The sequence below is a fragment of the Zeus faber genome (genome assembly GCF_960531495.2).
Source record: "Zeus faber genome assembly, chromosome: 14".
Taxonomy (NCBI): domain Eukaryota; kingdom Metazoa; phylum Chordata; class Actinopteri; order Zeiformes; family Zeidae; genus Zeus; species Zeus faber.
In genome coordinates this window covers 19,725,132-19,745,745 of record NC_137200.1, presented here as the reverse complement: position 1 = coordinate 19,745,745, position 20,614 = coordinate 19,725,132, and the positions used below count along the sequence as shown (strand labels likewise).

The following is a 20,614-nucleotide window of genomic DNA, read 5'->3' as shown; positions in this document are numbered from 1 at the left end:
TTAGGGTTTCGTTTTTTTTTAAAGAAGCGCTGCAAGAGGAAAAGGGCGGATCGCGTCTTTTCGGGGGCCGGGGAGGAAGTCCGAAAGCGCAACGCCAGCAGAGGCGGCGGGCCCGCGGGTTCGACTCCGCTTTAACGACTCGGCTCCCGGCGGCTGACTCGGTCGAGGAGAAGGAGCCGTTCGAGCGGTGACCTCCGGTGAACGGTGAACGAGTCAGAAGAAGGAAGGGAGAGAAAATAGAAAGCGACGACACAACGGCCGTTTCAAAGCAACGGTCTTTTGATTCAAGCGGTTTTTGTTCAATTGTTTTGTGTGGGGGTTTTTTTTTTTGGTTTGTTTGTTTGTTGGGAACGCGAAGTGTGGCTGGATCTCTCAAGTCCTCCGGCCTCTTTCTCTCCCGGTGATTGATTTGGGCGGAGGGACGCGCGAGTCGCAAGGATAAAATGTCGAAACGATTTATTGTGGTGGCGTGCGACGCGAAAAACCGGTCGCACAGTTCGCAAGTCGGAGACCCCCCGCCGAATCTCCGCTCCTCGAACGCCTGCCGGGGCGACTCATTACGTGGCGTCGTTCGGTGCGGACGGATCCTTCGCCGGCCGCCCGCGTCACTATAGCGGGAGATGGGGGAGGAGGAGGAGGAGGAGGAGGAGGAGGAGTGGACGGTGGCGGTGATGGAGGGATGGACAACTCCGGTTAAACTTTGAACCGTGTTCCTCCGTGCAGGTCACAAGACACGGCGAGTGGGGACGGCAGCCACCGCCGCGGGTTGGAGAGATGCGCCTCGTTCGGCTGGCGTCGATGAATTGAAAAGAGAGAAAGACACATAAAGCGAGACGGAAGCGTTGAGACGGAGGTGAGTTCTGTTTGTGTCAACTGACATTCACTCGTTCTATATGTTACATTTTTATTTTTATATTGTTATTATTATTATTTTTTTCAATTATTATTTTTCTGGGGTGGCTCGTTCGTGCTGTTGGAAAGATATGAAAGTTTAAAGCCTGTTTATTCGGCCAAGAGTATTTATTTTTAATCGTTTGTTGTTTAATTAGCATAAATAAAGCTTAACAGTAAAAACAACGAATAAAAAATACCAAATATATAAAACATCAAAAATGTGTTCTATTTTGTTATTATTATTATTATTATTATTATTAGTAGTAGTAGTAGTAGTAGTAGTAATAATAACATACTATTAAATTTACCTTGACAACTGGTTGCCGTTGTCAAGGTGACCAGAATTCTCTCGTCCTCTGTCTCCCTCTTTATTCCTCCTCTCATTCTTTCAAACTAATACGCACCCACGCACGCACTTTAGTCAGGGACCTTTAGTACTTGTGTGAAAGTGCACATACAGCACGGTGTCAATTAAAAAACCCAACACGACCTAAAGGACTGCTGTGGTCTCTGTGCCGCCTCCTTCACAGCACGAGTCGCCGGGAACAACGAGGAACCGCATCTTCCGGGACAACGTCACCAACAAGTCCCAAGTCATGTCCACTGTCCACTTCACTCCCAGCGCTGAAGCTGTGGATGCCAATGGGTGAGGAAAAATGCTATCTATCTATCTATCTATCTATCTATCTATCTACCTATCTATCTATCTATCTATCTATCTATCTATCTATCTATCTATCTATCTATCTATCTATCTATCTATCTATCTATCTATCTATCTATCTATCTACCTATCTATCTATCTATCTATCTATCTATCTATCTATCTATCAGAGAACACCCTCATCAAAATCCCCAATGACCTCATCGCTGCTGACTCCGGCCACATCAGTATCCTTATTCTCCTGGACCTCTCCACAGCCTTCGACACCGTTTCTCACACCCTCCCACATCCTCCTCGGCTGCTTATCTGAATATCTCGGCCTCACCGGTGTAGCTGTGTCCTGGTTCCTGTCATATCTCTCCAACAGGAAATAGTTTTTCACCATCAGAGACTCCAGTTCCACTCCGGCCCAGTCGACCAAGGCGTGCCTCAAGGCCCTGTGCTCGGCCCCCCGTCCTTTTTACCATCAACATTCCCCGCCTTGGTCAGATCATCCGGCGCCACCCTCTAAGCTTCCACTGCTATGCCGATGACACTCAGCTGTATCGAGGCATTAAACCATTAACTCAGCTCCCACCACAGTCCCTTGTCAACTGCCTACACAACTTAAAAACCTGGATGTCATCTAATCTACTCAAGCTAAAAAGCAATAAAACAGAGCTCAGAGTTGTGGCTACCAAGGCGCTGCTCCGGAAAGTTGGAGATCTTCTCCCTGACGTCGATGGCTGCTCCATCTGCCATCCCAAGAAGTCTTCAAGCTTCCAAGAAGCTCTCTACCACCTCAAAAACATCTCGAGAGTCTGGCCGTCAACTGTGGTAGAGACCCTTATCCATGCCTTCATCACTTCCCGTCTGGATTTTGCAATGGAGTCCTGTCCGGGCTGCCCAGCAAAGCGCTGGACAGGCTCCAGTATGTGCAGCACTCAGCTGCCATGGTTCTCACCCGCACCGAGCCCTGGCAGCACATCACCCGCACCCTCATCCACCTTCAGTGACTCCCGGTCAAGTCCCGTATCTCATAGAAAATCCTCCACCTCACCTATAAATCCCTCCATGCCCTTGCCTCACATTACCTTCAGTGTGGCAGCCCCCACTCTTTGGAACACTCTCCCAGCGATCTGCAACGCCGCATCCAAAGACACCTTCGAAAAACTCTTGAAAACCTACCTGTTCATCAAGGCCTATAGTCTTGGTTAATGCTGTCATCCCGGTAAACATTTCTACTATTAATTTCTGCTCTTGTGTAATCTGTTTTGTCTCCCTCCATATGCTCAAAGCGTCCTTGGGTCCCTTGAAAGGCGCTATAAAAATGCAAGCTATTATTGCTCGGCATCTTTTTATTTTTAATCTCTGCGCTTTTCAGGCTAAAAGGATCTGCAACACGACGACGGCAGTACGCACAGACATGATTGAGGTCTCATTAGAACCGGGACGTTTCAAACGTCCTGTCGTTAGAGTTCCCCCTCCCGTTGTTAGAGATCAATATCGATCGCCCCTTTGTAACATCTTCCAAAGTTATACAAGTCCAAGCTTTGTCTCTCGGAAGTCATTCCCCTCCAGCCACTTGCGAGTGTGACACCTAGACAGACAGCTTGAACCGGTGCTGTATTTAAGGGAAACTCGGGCAACTGTAACTCGTGCCGCGTTTTGCAAAACTTGTGACACGAACAGCCAATCGTACAGAGGAGAGAAACAACCATGTGACACGAACAGCCAATCATACAGCAGAGAAACAACCATATGACACCAATAGCAAATCATACAGCAGGATCCAGAGCAATGGTTCCATTAAATTTTAGTCCCAAAAGTTTAAAAAGTTGATGAAATGTCTGAGGGACATGCAGTGTTCAGTCTGTTTGAATGGAACCGTGAGGTTGGGAACTTCCACACGGAGTGATTTCCTTCCACAGAGACAGCGTGAGGCAGGACTCTGTAGACTGCAGGTAGTAGACAGACACCTTCTCATTTTTAGAATAAAGATATAACACGCAACAAGTGTATCAGCTTGTAGTGGTCGTTCTGCGTGTCACCAGGACTCGGAAAACTTGCGTCACCACGTCATTAAATAAGCTGTAGAGCTGCAGGAACGAAATTTGAATAGAATTTGAATACTGAAAAAAATTAACCATTCGAATGCTGAAGTTGCCATTCGATTGTGTATTTTTAAAATATATATATATAATTGATTATACATGTTTTGGCTAACGTTAGTGAATCACATGTGATGAGCAATAAAATTAAATAGAAGTTCATCCAGTTTGTTGCACAGTAAACACACATTAGAGTGCGCCTTTGACCAGAATGTCCCGTTATTACACAGATATGGCAATCGTGGTATTTGCCACCGCACCGTGAGAACAAAGGCAGGATTTTTTTCAGGCACGACCTGTGGCCGGGCACCAGCAGGAAACGGAGTAAATTAAATACATCTAGAGTTTTTATTCGCTTTGTTACGAGAAAAGATTGCTCTGAACGGAGCTGCGAAACCCGGCATAACGCCCCCCGCCCCAGTTCTAACTTATTGTTATCTATCTATCTATCTGAATCATAAGCTTTACTATCCATCTATCCATCCATCTATCCATCTATCCATCCATCCATCCATCCATCCATCCATCCATCCATCCATCCATCCATCCATCCATCCATCCATCCATCCATCCATCCATCTATCCATCTGTCTATCTATCTATCTAAAGCAGAGCCTTTGATAAGCTGGAGAATGCGCAGGTGGAAATTGACGATGGGAAGGAGGACAGCATGGAGCAAGACACGCTGTACCAGTGAGTTGCTCTGCCTTTTGACCGGTGTTGTATTAGTCAAAGTAGTTCTAGTTATACACAGAATCCTTATTCTGAAGATAATCTGACTAGTTTTCATCTCCCTCCCTCTTTAGCAATATCCGAAAAAAGATATCGCCCATCGTCATGTCCTTTGGATTCCGGTGAGTGTGCTCCACGGACTGTTCTGTGTCGACCCAAAGAACGACTCTTGGATTTCCCATGGCTTCCTGAGGAGGATGAAGGTGTTGGCAAAGGGTAAAAAATGTGTGTGTGTGTGTGTGTTTTTGAAATCCAGGATCTTTGGCGTGGCACTGATCCTGGTAGACATTGTGCTGGTGGTGGTGGACCTGTCTCTGCCCGAGAAGAGCGAGGCCCGTAACCCCATCGAGGCGGTGTCCCTCGCCATCTCCTTCTTCTTCCTCGCCGACGTGCTCCTGCGGGTCTACGTGGAAGGGTGAGCGGAGGGGGAAACCGTGGGAGACCAAGAGAAGAGAAACCTTTTTTTTTTTTTTTTTTTTTTTTTTTTTTTTTAGTAAAAGCATCGTGTTTTACATGAATAAGGAAATCGGTTGTGGAGCCCCGCTTTTTGGCTTGTCCTGAACAGGAAGAAGTACAGGAAGCGTGTGTCCCTTGCCACTATCACAGTGATTAGTCAGCAAAAAGTGGCAGTTTGTTCCACTCAACAAACACTACGATTTCCAAGGCAATTTGAAAAACAGAAACTTAGCAGATGTGAGGCTCTTATTTCGGTGTTAATGGAGATTGTTGCTGTTTTTTTGTTTTGTTTTTTTAGGCTCAAGGTGTACTTCAGCTCCAAACTCAACATCATGGATGCTTGTATCGTCTTCATCACTCTGGTGATCACCATGATCTACACCTTCTCCGACATGTCGGGATCCAGCCTCATACCCAGGTCTGTGGTTGTTCTTATCTCGTTCCTTGTCTCCCGGCTTCCAAAAAAGATACGATTTTCTGATAAACACATTTTGCCTGGACCTGGACACGGTGCCAGCCAGTGGTTCAACTCAACTGGTGTCAGCTCAGGATCCACATCTACGAGCCAAATACAATCTGAGATTTGAACCATTTGAATTTATTACACAAAAATAATAAAGCTGTAATCCATATAATCAACTTTGATATGAAATCCTGCATTATATTAAGTGACGATTTGTTTTTGATTCAATTTGGAAGTGCCATTTCAAAATAAAAGCGCAGAAATCGAAAAAATTTCACTCAAAATGGACCAATAAACCATTATCCTCAACACATTCTAAAAAAACAACTTGCTCTCCTTTGTTAAAAGACGCATTTGTTGATCCTCTAAATTGTTTAGTCTTTTTAACGTGTGTCATTGGGCTCCACTGTGTTTGAGACAAAACAATTCAGGCTTTTGACACTTTTGGCATGGCATTTAGACATAACAACCTGATACTATACGTGCAGTTTAAGGACTATATATGCAGTTTCCGTGATCGAAAAGTTATTTCCAAATGTAATTGTAATTGGAGAATGACGGCGTTCACAGAGTGACTGCCTGGTCTGTTGCCATGAGGGAACAAGATTTGATCTAAAAGAATATTCTGACAGACACCTCTTAGGTTTGCTTTAAAATGAACTGGGCGTCTGGGCTCTACCGATCATCGTCAAAGGCAGATAAATGAGATCTGTATTCTTACATAAGTTCATTTGCCGCGACTTTCCATTTACTACAAGTTCAAATATAATTTTGTTTAAAGGATGTCAGGAGCTCCAAATCCTGAAGCCGGATTCACACGAAATCTGTAATCGCCCCCGACAGTCGGATCTTCTGCCCGGCGGCCGTCAGATGAACTGCCTCTGAGTTTCTCACCGTAAAATATGTCCGCTTGTTTTTTCCATTACGTCAGCGAGTAGTTTGATCACCTGGACGTTTACCATTTTCCATGAATGAGAGTTTGAAACTCCCTTTTTATAGTGTTTGCCAAGTGCAAGAAAACAACACACCGATATAAAAATAGATTTATTGATAGTGAATATGGTGACTTTCGGTCCAAGTCTCTGACCGAAACCTCTCGCATGAGTTTAAAAATGTTAACACATGCCGGAGCCTTGACCGCGCACGGAAATTCTGCACCGCGGACTCTCCACGGGAATGAATGGACTTCCGGTTTGTACTCGTCCTTTGTCGGAGTCGGTGTGAAGCGGGCTTGAAACCCTCAAGCGTTCCCCGGTTTCCATTTTCGCGTCCACTTTATTCCCATTTTTCCCCGCCTTTGCTTCGTCGTCAGGGTGGTGTCGTTCCTGCGCGCGCTGAGGGTGATCATCCTGTTGCGGGTCTTCAGGTTGGCGTCTCAGAAGAAAGAACTGGAGAAGGTCACCAGGAGGATGGTGAGGCAACACGAGATGTGGCCGATACCCAGGGAAGGGTTGCTGTTAGCGGCCGCCACTTCCGTTCGGAATCTATTCCCAATAATATTTCACATTTAACGTATTATATTTTATATTTTTTTCCACTAGGTCTCTGAGAACAAGCGGCGATATCAGAAGGACGGCTTTGACTTGGATCTTACCTACGTCACAGGTAATAAAAAAAAAAAAAAGAATCCCGTCGGGAGAATAATATAATTTTTCCGTCCTCTCAAAACAAATGATTTGCAACGACGTCCTTTCCGTAGATCGCGTCATTGCCATGTCTTTCCCTTCTTCGGGGAAACAGTCCTTCTACAGGAATCCCATCAGTGTAAGGAAATGAACGCATGCAATATCATACAATGTCTCACACACACACACACTCCCAGACTTCTCATTTTTATCCCTTTCTCAACGTAGGAGGTTGCCAGGTTCTTGGACACTAAACATGGAGAGCACTATAAAGTTTACAACCTATGCAGTAAGTTTTGACCTCTGTTTTTACGCCCACATCTTGAATCTTTGTGGCGCTTCTGCATACGCCAATTGTCGATTTGTTGTCGTTTACAGGCGAGAAGGGCTATGACCCCAAATTCTTCCACTACAGGGTGGAACGAGTGTTTATAGACGACCACAACGTCCCCTCCTTGGAGTAAGTAGCGCTCTCCGCACCGCGTGTGACGTTCACAACGTTTGGAGGAAATCGGTTGTGTGAGTTTCTATAAACTTTGAACGCAGGTGCAGTGGGTGTTGCAATAATCGGGCAAAACCAGCAGTTATCACCGTTTCGATAAAATAATAATCCCAAAGTGGTTACAGACTTCAGAAAGCAAATAGGCTGACTGAAAAATATTTCTTCAAATTGTTAGAATAATACACAGGTTAAAAAAAAAAAAAAAAAAGACCAAATGAAGGGGGTTGTTGATTGCTCTTTTTTGACGACTTTCCCCTTTATCTTTGTGTGTGTGCGTGCATGCGTGCGTGCGTGCGTGCGCGCCGCGTGTGTGCGTGTGCGCATCTCTTAGGAACATGATAGATTACACAGCCAGTGTGAGGGAGTGGATGTCTGCCGATTCCAGGAATATTATCGCTATTCACTGCAAAGGAGGGAAAGGTGACGTTGAATTCGGTCAATTTTGCATTATCGTCAACGGACGGCACTCGCACAAACGGCGGTGCTGCCCTCTAGTGGCAGCTTTGGCACCGTTGAACTTTGTTTTTGTTTTTTTTCCCGTTTCTCCTGGATTCCGCAGGACGGACGGGTACTCTGGTGTGCACCTGGCTGATCGACAGCGACCAGTTTGAGAGTGCACAGGTGGGGTTCTCTGCTCTCTGGGACTGAGCAAAACAATTCAAAAAAGACGTTTCTCATTTCCTTTTTTTTTTTTTTTTTTGTTTCTCTGGTTTATTCCCATGTGTCTCCCAGGACAGTCTTGACTATTTTGGGGAGAGGAGGACGGACAAGAGCCAGAGCTCCAAGTTTCAGGGAGTGGAAACGCCCTCACAGGTGCTGAGAGCCAGATATTAAGTCATTTTATTTATATATATATATATATATATATATATATATATATATATATATATATATATATATATGTGTGTGTGTGTGTGTGTGTGTGTGTGTGTGTGGGTGTGTGTGTGTGTACACACAGAGTGTTGGGCATTAACACATTACTAGTAAGGCGTTACAGTAATATTACTTTCCCCAGTAATGAGTAGTGTAACAAATTACTAATAAAATTTCAGTAATAATATTAGTTACCCCCAATAATAATTAATAATCATTGCGTGTGTGTGCGTGCGTGTGTGAGAGAAAGAGGTGGAAGGAAAAGTAGTATTTGTTTTTAACCTAAGCTTTTATTTTTTTCATCACTGGGGGTCAGCCCATGATCATAAAAGCTGTTTTGTTTTCCTTCACAATTTCTTTTACTATTTTGCTTGTGTGAAACTCAGAGTCGGTATGTGGGCTACTATGAAAGCATGAAGACAAAGTTCAACAGGAAGCTGCCTCCCCCTCAGAGCCTCAAAGTCAAGAGCATCCGCATCCACTCCATAGCAGGTTCACACCTATACTTGACTTTTACACCCCTTGTTGGGTGTCCACTTGTCTTTTATATAGTCTATAAAAGTATTTAATTAGTTAGGTTAGGGAATTACAAAAAGGGACAAAGAAGATGCTGCAGAAAAAAAGATAAAATATTTTATATATATATATATATATATATATATATATATATATATATGTAATTAAATAAGTGAATGTATTTAATGCCAGCTTTACACTGAATCCGAAAAAACAACTCTCTGGAAGTCCCGGTCCATTCATTTCTATGGATAGTTAGAAGTCACTTGGGCTTAAAAATAAGTAAATAGGTTACATATATAAAAAATAATGATGCTTTTAATGTTGGATGTCACCATTTTCACAATTGTTGTAATTAATACATTTTTTATAGCTTTGCAAACTATTCAAAGGGAGTTTTAAACTCTCATTCATGGAACACGGTAAATGTCCAGCCGAGCGAACTACTCGCTGTTGTACTGGAGAACACCGGGCTCTCCCATTTCCCCAGAAATATTATGTGACGCAAAATGCAGACGCAGTTCGTCTGACGGCTGCTGGGGAGGGGTACCCGACCGTGTGGTGCGGTTTCGGATTCAGTGTAAACACAGCCAAAGGCTCAGAGCCAAGTAGATTTTGGTTTGATGAACACATCATTAAAACACTCAGCTATTTTGAGTTGTTCCTCTTTTTCTTTTCAGACGGTTAAGCTTCTTTTATGCTACGTTTATGCATTTTGACTAGTCAGCTCCTTCTGTCTGCTCTTGCTGCTGGTCTTAGTCCAGATGATCCATTTCCTCTATTGTCAAGGTCGACCTGGAGGCCCCACGTGCATTAACATTGTTTTTCTGTTGCCCGTCAGGCGTGGGCCGAGGCGACGGCAGCGACCTCCGGGTGAAGATCATCGTGAGGAAGGAGCTGGTGTTTCAGTGTGTGTGCGCCAAACAGGAAAACTGTGCAGTAGGTTTTAATGTGTTTTTTTTGTTTGTTTTTTAAGACCAGAACAGCTCTCTGGGTATTGATCTGGTGATTGATTGATTGGTGGTTTGTGCTTCTTCCTTCAGGTATTTCCTGACATGGGCAGCAACGCCATAGTGATCAGCCTGCAGAACGGTCCAGTGGTCGACGGGGACGTAAAGGTCATGTTTGAATCAAGCGCGGTGAGGGATGCCATCCAAACATATATAGACGCTAAAAAATAAGCCAGCTTTGAGGATGTTTTGAAGCTGGGATAACACTCGTGGTGTTTTGATCCTCCTCAGGGCCTGCCCAAAGGGTACGAGGACTGCCCGTTCTACTTCTGGTTCAATACCTCCTTCATAGAGGACAACAAGTATGTCTGTGCTACACAACCGCAACCAGTCGTGTTTGGGGGGGATTTCACTAATCACACTTTCACAATAATAATTATGATCATTTTACATTATAATAATAAATATCAGTATTGTAAATAACATTCATTTATATAAATAAAAAATACTACATTCAAACTCATGTTTACAAATGCAACTAAGTTAAAGTATATCGGAACAAAAGTCTACATTTAAAATAAAATATATCCTATAATATTCCTCGGATATTAAGGCCCGCGTCACACCGAATCCCTAATTGCATCTGACAGTCGGATCCTCCCACTACCGGCCGTCGGATAAACTGCGGCGGATTCGGTGTTAATACGGCTTGACAGCTTATCACTTATTTAGACGACAAAGTTGTGTTTGACATGCTAAACCACTAACATCCCCGGTCGGCAGCTTTAGCCTCTAAACTAAACTAAATAAGTTAACAAAATGTTTCTCACACGCTCCTCAGGCTGTTCCTGTCCAGGGAGGAGCTGGACAACCCTCATAAAGCCAAGACCTGGGACCTCTACAAGCAGGACTTTGGCGTCACTATGTTCTTCTCAGACCCCGAATAAAATCAAAACATTCAGAAAGATGGAGGTTCTATCGCGTTGGGTAGTCAAAGTTTCACAGGTTTGTTTTTGTTTTGTTTACTTGAGCTATGACTGGGAAAGGAAACGCTGTATGAACACTTGGAAAACGAGGGGTCATGACGGATAACATGCATGAAAATAAATGTTGATAAGTGGATATGAATGAGTACAATGTTACTGTTCATGTGAACAAAATAGTCAAATTCACAATTCGGTTCAGGTATTTTCCAAAATGAGACTGAGCACATTATGGCTTTAAATCTGAAATTATGAACGCAAAAAGAATCAACAGATTTAACTCCAGATTCACTTGTCTTTGGTTCCAGCTCAGGAAACACAAAATCAGGTATTCCTGTGAATTGAGCTGCTCACATATTGAATTGAGTAAAAGTGATTTCTTATCCAAGTGACTAATCCTTTAAGGCTGCTGGCGATGCCTCTGATTTAAACATCAAGCTAATTTTAATGTCACTAGTCAGACATTACAAAACCACTTTATTTCTGGATCTATGGAGGCCCAGGACCAAAGAAGATGTTTATCAACTGTGATATATTTTTTAAGATTCTTAGTGATTGCTTATACAGACACTTCCATATTTAAAGAACGATTACAATTACAGAACTGTTACTGATTAACTCACGGGACAGATAATATTCTAGAACACCCCCCCCAAAAAAAAGGGGGGCAGGTTTTGCCTCAGATAAGTGATCCAGTAAACATTGCGTTTCATTGTCATGTGATCTCCATTACAGCCCTTTGTCAATATTTTAGAAAGATAACGTGAATCATGGGTATGAAAGTAAATACTTTGAGCACAGCATCATTCTTAGTTTCAACCTTGGGGGCCCGATTTTTCATTGATTGGAATAGAACCACGACTGCTCTGCTGTAGTATTACAGCATTATCCTTTTTGTACCTGCAGCAAGTATATTTGATCTATGAACACATAAAAATGAAGACTGTCAACACTAATGAGATTGTACTGTCTTGACGCATTTGGATTTGTTTGAGCTGGACTTGTGGAAGAGGTTAGGCGACGCCGAAGCTAGATAGTCATTTTATTAAGAAATACAATGACTTTTAATCACTTTCTACACATCAGTTTAAGGATAGAAAGGTCAAGATAATTGCTTTTTTTTAAATATACATTTATTTCAACATCTTGAATAATTTGATTACAATTCAGTTTACACTGCTCATCACAGTCATTCCCAAACACATGCGGGAAGTAGCGACGAGGTCTGAAAGCCACAGAGCGCGGCTTTCAGCACTTCCCCCCCCTCAAAGGACTCCCTGAAAAAAAACCATGTGGTTAGACCCACTCTTTGCTCAGCCTCAGAATTAGCTACCTAATACAGACAACCCAAGTGCAGCAGAAAGATAAATGGCTCGGGGGTAAATGTCAAAATATGCCAGGCAACTTTCAAGTTGCTGGTCGGGCAACATGGCTGGAAGCTTTAGAAAATCAAAACAAAACAGGCCATGACCAATGAAAGGTGCTTAAAGATACCGAAGACGACTCTTGGATTTCTGTTGCGGTCGTCAAGTCAGAGTGCGACGCTGCCCCGTTCCATTTCATACACCTACGTTAAGCTGCGGAACCATGAAGCTCACACCAACCCCAAGGAAAACCCGAAAAAGAACGCGAGTCATCAGTTTCCGTACTGTGTCCAAGTAATACTGTTTTAAGAAGGTACCAGAAACACGCCAACTCTGTGCCCACAAGCTGCTGTCACAAACTGGTGCAAAAATGACACTCAGCAGTTGGTAAATCTAACAGTCGAATTTCCAAGAATTTCAAAAATAATCCCATTCACTTTGAAAACACGAGCGAGAACTCTGCGTCCAGCGCTCCAACAAGTTGGGAGCTCCACGCCACCGTTCCCAGTGGGAGCAAAGGGCCCTGAGGTGGACTTAACCTGTGCACGACCATCCTTATTGCCAGTGATTAATAGCAACGCCCGCTTCAAGAAGAACAACTAAATCCGCACGCCCTGATACAGTCACGCTTCTTTGGCTCCAATTTTGAGCGCCGCTCTGAACACTGGACAGCCGGTTCAGCAGAGGGTCCGCCGGGTTCTTCTCCCGCCGCTGCCTTCGAGGAGGTTGCACTGCTGCATCTCGTTGTAGCGGCCGCTGTGCAGGAAGCAGAGCAGCGAGGTCTTGCACGTGTCCCTGCACGGCTCCGACACGTGGCCCTTGTGCCGCAGGAACCAGAACTGCTGGAAGAGCCGGTCGTCGGCGACGAAGGCGCGGATCAGGCCGTCCCAGTCGGACGGGAAGAGGCTGGACACCCCGTAGGCCTGGGTGGCGCGGTACAGCAGGCTCCACTTGGGGTCGGGGTCCGGGCCCCCGGCGGCCAGGTGGTTGACCTGGGTGAGGTTGAGGATGTAGGTCTCGTGGTCCAGCACAAGCCGGGAGCTGCCCTTGTAGTTCCCATCCACAAAGTAGACCCGGTAACCTGAAGAGAGGGGCATACGACCGTTATCCACACTTATCGATTATAAGCTCCCTTTGCTCTCAAAACAGCCCCAACTCTTCTTGGCATGGATTCCAGGAATTCCTGCAGATTTCTCCCTCATCATGCTGAGAGTGGTCATTAGGAGATGGGCGAATTGTGGCCATGAAGGGATGCATATGGTCAGCAACAATACTCAAATAAGCTGTGGCATTCAAGCGATGACTGATTGGAATTTACGGGCCCCAAGTGTGCCAAGAAATCATTCCCACACTGTTACACCACCGCCATCAGCCTGGACTATTGACACAAGGCAGGCTGCTGCTGCCAAATTCTGACCCTACCATCCGCAGAAATCAAGATTCAGACCAGGCCATGTTTTTCCAGTCCTCAACTGTCCAGTTTTGGTGAGCCTGTGCCCAGTGCAGGCTCAGCTTTGTGTTCTTGGCTTGACAGAAGCGGAACCTGGCGTGGTCTCCTGCTGTTGTAGCACATCCGCCTCAAGGTTCCACGTGTTGTGCGTTATTATGTTGTCCTGCTCAGTGTACAGAGTGGTTATCTAGAGTTACCGTAGCCATTCTGTCAGCTCCAACCAGTCTGGCCACTTTGTTGACCTCTCATCAACAAGGCGTTCTCTGCCGCAGAACTGCCCCTCACTGGGTTTTTGTTTTTTTTCCCCACATCATTCTGAGTTAACATTAAAGAATGTTGTGCGTAAAAATACCAGGAGATCAGCAGCTACAGAAATACTCAAACTAGCCCGCCTGGCACCAATAATCATGCCAAACACTGAGATCAGATCCCCCCCCCCCCCCCATTCTGATGGCTGATGTGAACATTAACGGAAGCTGCTGACCCGTATCTGCATGATTTTATGCATTGCTGGCACTAAAAAAAAAAAACAAAGATTAATTGGCACACAGGGTTAATTCAGACATTAAAGTTTATTTTGAGGACTTAAGTACCCCCATTTTGAAGGACTTCATGCAAAACAAATAGAAATTCTTAATGTGATATTTAAATATAAACTTTAAATATAAACTCAGTTTAAATACACTTTTTTTCAAATCTCATTGTCATCTACTGACAGGTCTTTATAATAGTAATAATACTATTCTAAGTATTTCCAACAATGCTGGATTCAATTTACATTTCCCTGGCATCATCTATGTCGTTAAAAAAAAAAAAAAATCATTTTTACGATATCTGAATAACAAAACCAGAGGGAATATCACAGGTTTTAAATTACTTCAATAAATTTCTGAGGACAAAATTCAAGCACTTCAGAGACCTTGTAAGAACCCTGCATACGAATAACTGCAATTAACAAGTTAGTCTAAACGTATTGTCCAACTGCAGAAGGGCCATTTATTGGCATTGACGATCAGAACGCCCAAATTGAGGGTGGACCGTTTCCTCTTCCCCTCACATTTTCATCATGTGGATGTTTAAAATGTTAAGATTTTTTATTCTGTTCCGCTGATCTCCCCCCGCTCAATTAATAGCCACCATGTAATATATATCCTCACAATATATACAAGTAATAAATACCACATCCTCACCTGGGTTGAGGTTGATGTAGGTGGTGACGCTGGGCGCAATGAAGGCCACGCCCACCGCACGAGACATGGTCGTCTCATCGTAAAACATCTGAAACTCATCCCAGTGTGTATGGCCGAAGAACTGCCCAGTGATTGTGCTTTCATATCTGGGAGGGAAACATCAAAACATGAAGAAAAAAAAACAAAAAAAAAAAAAACCGAAGTGGGTCAGACATTACAGCGCGTCAGCAGAAGATTGCTCACGTGGAATTACTTTCTATCTTGAGGGCATTGACTTTGGAGAAGCAGAGCTACTTGGCTTTCTGCACCAAGCAAACAGGGGCTTCCAATTGCAAGAAAAAGCAGAAGTACAAAGTACAAGTAGTCTGCATGACAATCAATTGGGGGGGGGGGGGGCGGTTTATTTAAATCTAAATGAATGCAGAATTTAAAAATGCCTTTTTTCTTTTTAAAACCAAGATTCGGTCCAAGTCTCTTGACTATTTTAAACCATGACTGAGAAACGCTGTTTTCAGTTAGTCCAGACTATACAAAAAATAAAATTTATCCCAAGATTAGACCTAATCTGCACCCGTGAAACTGCCATTTAAGCTGGGAAAGTAATGCGTCACAATAACGTACACAACATTTGCTCTTTGTGGAGCCTGGCGAGCCACGTGAGAGGAGTTATGCCCAAGTCACGCCACAATGTACTAATGGATTTTCGTCGCGCCGCAATTCGCAGTCAACCGGCCGACCATGGCGCGTCCCTTTTGATGAACAACAGTTCCCCCTTGACGAGAATCACGGTCCCAGGTGGGGGAGAGCCACAGGGGCGGCGGCAAATCGCACCGCGCCGGGAAGCAGAAGGGAAACAACAGCGCCGTCGCTCGGTACCTGTTGACGATGTGGTAGTAGTTCCAACTCCAGCTGCCGAGGCAGAGGCCAGGAGGGATGTGGCCAATGATGTGAACCTGGGCAGGGACAAAACCCCAAATTCAAGACTCTGTATTAAACGGACCCCGGGGGCTAAACTAGTCAAGACTGTAGTATCGCTAAGCGCCGACAGGTACGGTTAACGGTATTGGAGAAAATAAGAAAACTGATCTAATTTATTGGGGCTATACAACCCGTTTCTACTTTGCCTAGCAAAGTCTGAGACCATTTTAAACCATGACTGATGAAGTGCATTTCAGGAAGTCCAGATTAAAAGTGGGATTTAGTCCAGATCTGTGTCCACAAAACCGCCCCTAAATCAGGACGACTTTTGGTTTCTTGCCACATCAGTCCTACATGCCATGTGCTACTCGCCCTCACCTTCTCGCCCTTGTCCTCGCTGGCCTGGAGGATGCGTATGAGCCACTGCAGCTGGTTGGCTGGATCCGTGGAGTTCACCATCAGCCAGAAGTTCTCGCGGGCGCAAAAGTTCATGTTGAGGGACACCACCCTCAGCCCGGGCTCAACCTCCACCGTATAATATCCTCCGTATCTGGAATGACGGAGGTTACGTATTTTCAGACAAGGGAACAAAGAGGGACGCAAAAAAGGGGGCGATTCTCCCGGTCAGAACCTGGGGCGGGGCTCCTTCTGGCATTAAACAATGTAATGTATTTATTAATAATAATAAAAGTAGATGTGCTGAAAGTACTTGAAAGTTGTTCAAGTACTTTTCGCATATCTACTTTTATTATTTATCTCATTGGAATCCACCATTATAAGTGGATATTTTTGACCAGGATGGATTAAAATGCACATTTCCCTGGCATCATCCGTGGTTAAAGCCATTCAGGAAATGTTTTACTGTTTAGTACAAAATGGCTTTTCAAGCACTTCACTTTTTCAAGGTAATGAGAATACTTTTTCAAGGTATTCCAGTACTTAAATTTCGGAACTAAATTCAAGCAACCTGGGGGAAACAACTCTCATTGTTCAATTGCTCAAAAACAAAACAAACAATGGCGGGAGGGGTGACCACTACTACTGCTGCCTATATGCCGCCACCTGCACTTTTCAGGCCCGAGGAAAGAAGCATCTCTTTGCAGTCGCATTTGCGGCGCATAGACCGACGCTTTAACGGCACAGACCAAAAAAAAAAAAAAACGTGGAGTAAAAGTGACCTCAGGGTCTGAAGGGCCTCCTCCGGCAGCCACGCCGCCCACTCCTCGGCCATGGTGTCGTAGAGCCAGGCGGAGGACCTGTTCCCGTGGATGTAGGGCGGTGGGAAGCTGTTCACCGGCGTGCTCTCGTGGTTCCCTACGGCGGGGTACACCGTCACGTTAGGACCCAGGTGTCTGCAGGGATACGGCACACGGGGGCGGGGGGGGGTCAAAAATCAATCGCACAGTCCACTGACCAAAGTAAGACAAAAAAAAACAATCGACTCTTGACCCTAAACCGTATTTGCAATGAACAGCCACGTGCTGGATGTTTAACGGGTGCGCCTGTGTTTGTTCGAAAAACCCAACTGTTGTTAAAAATTAACCACACGCTCGTACATTTTGAGTGCCGGTGCCACGTCTCTCCTTTCTCGAACGAGCACCTTTCTGAGACGCCCGGCCCGTTAATGCAGCGTAAAACCTGCCGAAGCGGCGGCGGCGGCAAAGGACGAACACCCGCTGCGTACGGCGCGCCCGGTCCCCGTCGCGCGCTCTTACTTGCGGATGAGCCTGGAGATGACCGTGAGCTCGGACAGCTGCTGTTTTCGGGTCTGGGACCAGACGTTGTGAGCCGGTATGTCGCCGGTCCAGTACACCCAGTCCCAGGGTCCGGTTCTGGCCGCGTTGGCCAGGAGGTTCTCCACCGTTCGCAGGGGCAGGTCGCACTTGCTGTACGTGCCCCAGTACCCGGCCTCCCTCCGGTGCCAACTGGGAGAGCCCGACTCCTTCCGGCAACACAGAGGGGCCTTACAGTCGGCGCTGCTGCCAGCCACATACTCCTGTTGATAAAAAATAGTCTTGAGTTGTCCCCAAATATTCCCTTTTATTTTTTGTATTTTCTAAACCCTTATTAGTCAGAGCAGCCGCGTATTCCACACTCACCTGGTCCCAGTGGATGTCGGTGATGAACAGCACCCTGCTCTGAGGCGAGCCGGGCTTGGGCGGCGACAGCGGGACGACCGGGGGCTTGGGCACCTTCGGCAAGGTGACGTTCCACGGGGCGTAGAGGTCAAATTTGCCGCAGGGGGAGCCCAGCAGCAGGGCGCAGGCCTCGGGGGGCCACAGCAGGGACTCCTGCAGGGCCCGGATGAAGTCGTCCCGGAACAGCTCCGTGATCTGGCGGCAGACCTGCTCGTCGGCCAGGTGGAGGCGGACGCACGCCTCGCCGACCGCCCGGGCCACGCGCTCCTCGTTTGCGTCGGTCTGACGCGAGGCGGGACACAAAAGGGAAGTTACGAATAAGACGCGAGGGACAAAGCGGGAGACTTCCTGAAAACGTCCAACTTCCTCAGCCGCCTAATACACAACGTTCACTTCAGCCCCTCATTGTATTCTACGCACTTGTCGGCACCTTGCAATGTCTACATTGTGTATTTGTACCTATGAAGTGATAATCACGTCAGGGAGAGTCGTGTGTGCCTTGTCATGTGGGGGGGGGGGGGGGGGGGGGATCACTAAAAATTTGGCCGCCAGTTTATCGGGAACAATGACGGCCATCAATTCTTACACGACTTCAGCGAAGAAAACAAAAGATTAAGATAAGATTGTGTTTTCATCTATGAGGCTCTCTGGGGGGGGGGGGGGGGGGGGGGCCTTATTGTGGCGGGTGCCGGTTTCCTCGTACTTTGTGATGTAAAAATAAAAGCTTGTATGATTTAGACAGACACTCACATAGATCCACTAAGAGCAACGGAATGTTGCAATGTTTTGTTATTCTTTTTTACATCCTTAGCAGAAACCTGCAAGAGGAAAATGTAAAATTCTACACATACAGAAGAGGGCGAGAGGAAGAGGCGCAGGAGTGCTGCAGGGGCACTTTGAGTTTTGGGCTAATGTTGCACGTATTAAAAACGTTATTTCATAAAAAAAAATTTACTGTCACTCAAAAATCAATATATTTTCAAACATCTAATTAAAATATAGCGGCAGGCAGCGAGACGCGGCTTCCAGGGTGGTCGCCCTCCGTTGAAGTTCAATGACAGTAGTGCTTTGGCTTACGTAGTGCGTTGTAACTGCAGACGTTCATAACCAGGCCAGAAACCCAACCATCATCTGTTTGGGATTCCTACGCCAGGGCTGCATGATTACGGCTAAATTGATAGTCGCGATTTTATTCAATATCGTGATCTCAATTATTCACCCACTTTGGGGAACAATCATTTTATAGCACTTTGTAAAACAACAGAAAACTGCCTTCGCAAAAAATAATGTACATTTTCATGAAATACTTCAAAACAAAAAACTGTAAGACAATTATTTTAAGTTTTATATTATTTAAGACTGCTTATTCTTAAGACAGTCGAGTGTAGAGCAGTGGTGTAAATGGAGACTCAAATACGCATTTTTTATTTTAGATGTGTTTACTTGATCCTCATTGAAGGAAACAAAAAACCTAAAACAAACCGCACAGATTTACTTTACATTTGAAGTCACTTGCTTTGTACTTATGCCACAAGCGCAAAGTGACGTTGTTGACCAGTGTGACCTCTACGAGCTGTCTGGGCGTTGCACCAATCACAAAAAAAAAAAAAAGTATTTTTACTAAATGGTTCCACAATATTAGGCTGCTCTGGATCAAACTTGGACGAGGGAATGTCGGGACCGCCCCGACCGTGGGTTCGTCGGATCCAGGACGTCAATTTAGTTCTGACGTCAGCCCCATCCGCACCTGCCGCCGACTTGGCGAGGATCCGGCTGTGGACCAATCACTAGACTGCAATGCGATCATGTGACGTGCGCGAGGCCTCGTTCGCCCGCGTGCGTGCGTTGCGGCGATGATAAAATACCGTTTTTACTAAGTTATTCCACACTAGTGGGCCGATCTGGATCAAACTTGGACGACGGCATGTCGGGATCGCCCCAAATACACATTTTATTCATCTTGTCTGTGAGTGCAATCGACCCAACCCACAAAAACAAGACGAGCAGCTATGTGCACACTAAACTTAATGTGTATACGCTGCTATGGCAACTACTCGCTCCTGGTGGGTGCTGGGCCCAGACGCACAGTTCTTACATTTTAAAGCGACACCGAACGAGCGAGCAGCTCTTACCAGAAGCGCGATATCGAGGATGGCGAAGAGAGTCTTGCACACGGGGCAGGTGAGGTTTCTCCAGCCGAAGCCCACGCTGAGGCGGCCGAACCGCTCCACCAGCCCCGGGTCGGACCGCCCGGCGCCCGGGGCCGGGTGGGCGCTGCCGAGGTCCGCCGTCAGCAGCGCCAGCGCCGCACAGGACAGCAACGCGAGCACCGCCGGAGGGAGCCCCATGGTTTCGCCGCGTCGGGGTGGGTGGGGGGGGGGGGACGGGACGGCACGAAGGCGACTTCCTTCCTTCCTTCCTTCCTTCCTTCCGGGGACGCTACCGAACAAGCAGGCAGGCGAATCGCAACACCGCACGGGCAAGGACGTCAGCCGCCTCCAGTCGCTTGTTCGCAGGCTCCGTCCGTCTCCGTCCGTCTCCGTCCGTCTCCGTCCGTCTCCGTCCGTCCCTCCCGCAGCGGCGGCCGCTCCCGTCGCGCTCGGCGTGTGACTGGTCAAGTGCGGAGGCGCGACCCCGCGCCTTTTATACCCCGGCGGGACCTCAGCTGCTCGACCACGTGACGGCGACAAGCCGGAAGTGATTGGTCGCGCCGCGGGGCTTTAAATCCCGCGCGTTCCCGTGATTCGGGAATCCGTAAATCCGACGCGACAAGTTCAACGGCGTACCGTTCCCTGCTTGACGGTTT

General features: G+C 46.2%; 2 protein-coding genes across 4 annotated transcripts; one reads left to right on the top strand and one right to left on the bottom strand.

Annotated features, from left to right (window-relative positions):
• The first annotated feature begins 45 nt into the window (after positions 1 to 45).
• tpte (transmembrane phosphatase with tensin homology) lies at positions 46 to 10,887 on the top strand. Of its 3 annotated transcripts, XM_080013277.1 has the most exons (20): positions 46 to 274; positions 724 to 853; positions 1,425 to 1,540; positions 4,258 to 4,341; positions 4,455 to 4,502; positions 4,637 to 4,795; positions 5,135 to 5,254; positions 6,612 to 6,711; positions 6,841 to 6,904; positions 6,999 to 7,063; positions 7,153 to 7,213; positions 7,303 to 7,384; positions 7,758 to 7,846; positions 7,986 to 8,047; positions 8,159 to 8,239; positions 8,686 to 8,791; positions 9,657 to 9,754; positions 9,859 to 9,954; positions 10,057 to 10,127; positions 10,607 to 10,887. In XM_080013277.1, exons 3-20 carry the CDS (start codon positions 1,491 to 1,493, stop codon positions 10,710 to 10,712), a joined length of 1,542 nt encoding a protein of 513 aa, XP_079869403.1. In that variant the 5' UTR covers positions 46 to 274; positions 724 to 853; positions 1,425 to 1,490; the 3' UTR covers positions 10,713 to 10,887. The 3 variants fall into 3 exon arrangements, with proteins under 3 accessions (XP_079869403.1, XP_079869404.1, XP_079869402.1); XM_080013278.1 differs by lacking the exon at positions 46 to 274 and having other exon boundaries at positions 662 to 853; positions 4,261 to 4,341; XM_080013276.1 differs by lacking the exon at positions 46 to 274 and having other exon boundaries at positions 662 to 853.
• A 998-nt stretch (positions 10,888 to 11,885) lies between these two features.
• Positions 11,886 to 20,390, bottom strand: smpd1 (sphingomyelin phosphodiesterase 1). Its single transcript, XM_080014342.1, has 8 exons — positions 19,941 to 20,390; positions 17,770 to 18,090; positions 17,386 to 17,666; positions 16,849 to 17,022; positions 16,049 to 16,220; positions 15,629 to 15,705; positions 14,753 to 14,898; positions 11,886 to 13,193 (listed from the first exon to the last, which is right to left on the bottom strand). The coding sequence occupies exons 1-8, from the start codon at positions 20,154 to 20,156 to the stop codon at positions 12,790 to 12,792; spliced, it is 1,791 nt and encodes a 596-aa protein (XP_079870468.1). The 5' UTR covers positions 20,157 to 20,390; the 3' UTR covers positions 11,886 to 12,789.
• Positions 20,391 to 20,614: the final 224 nt, after the last annotated feature.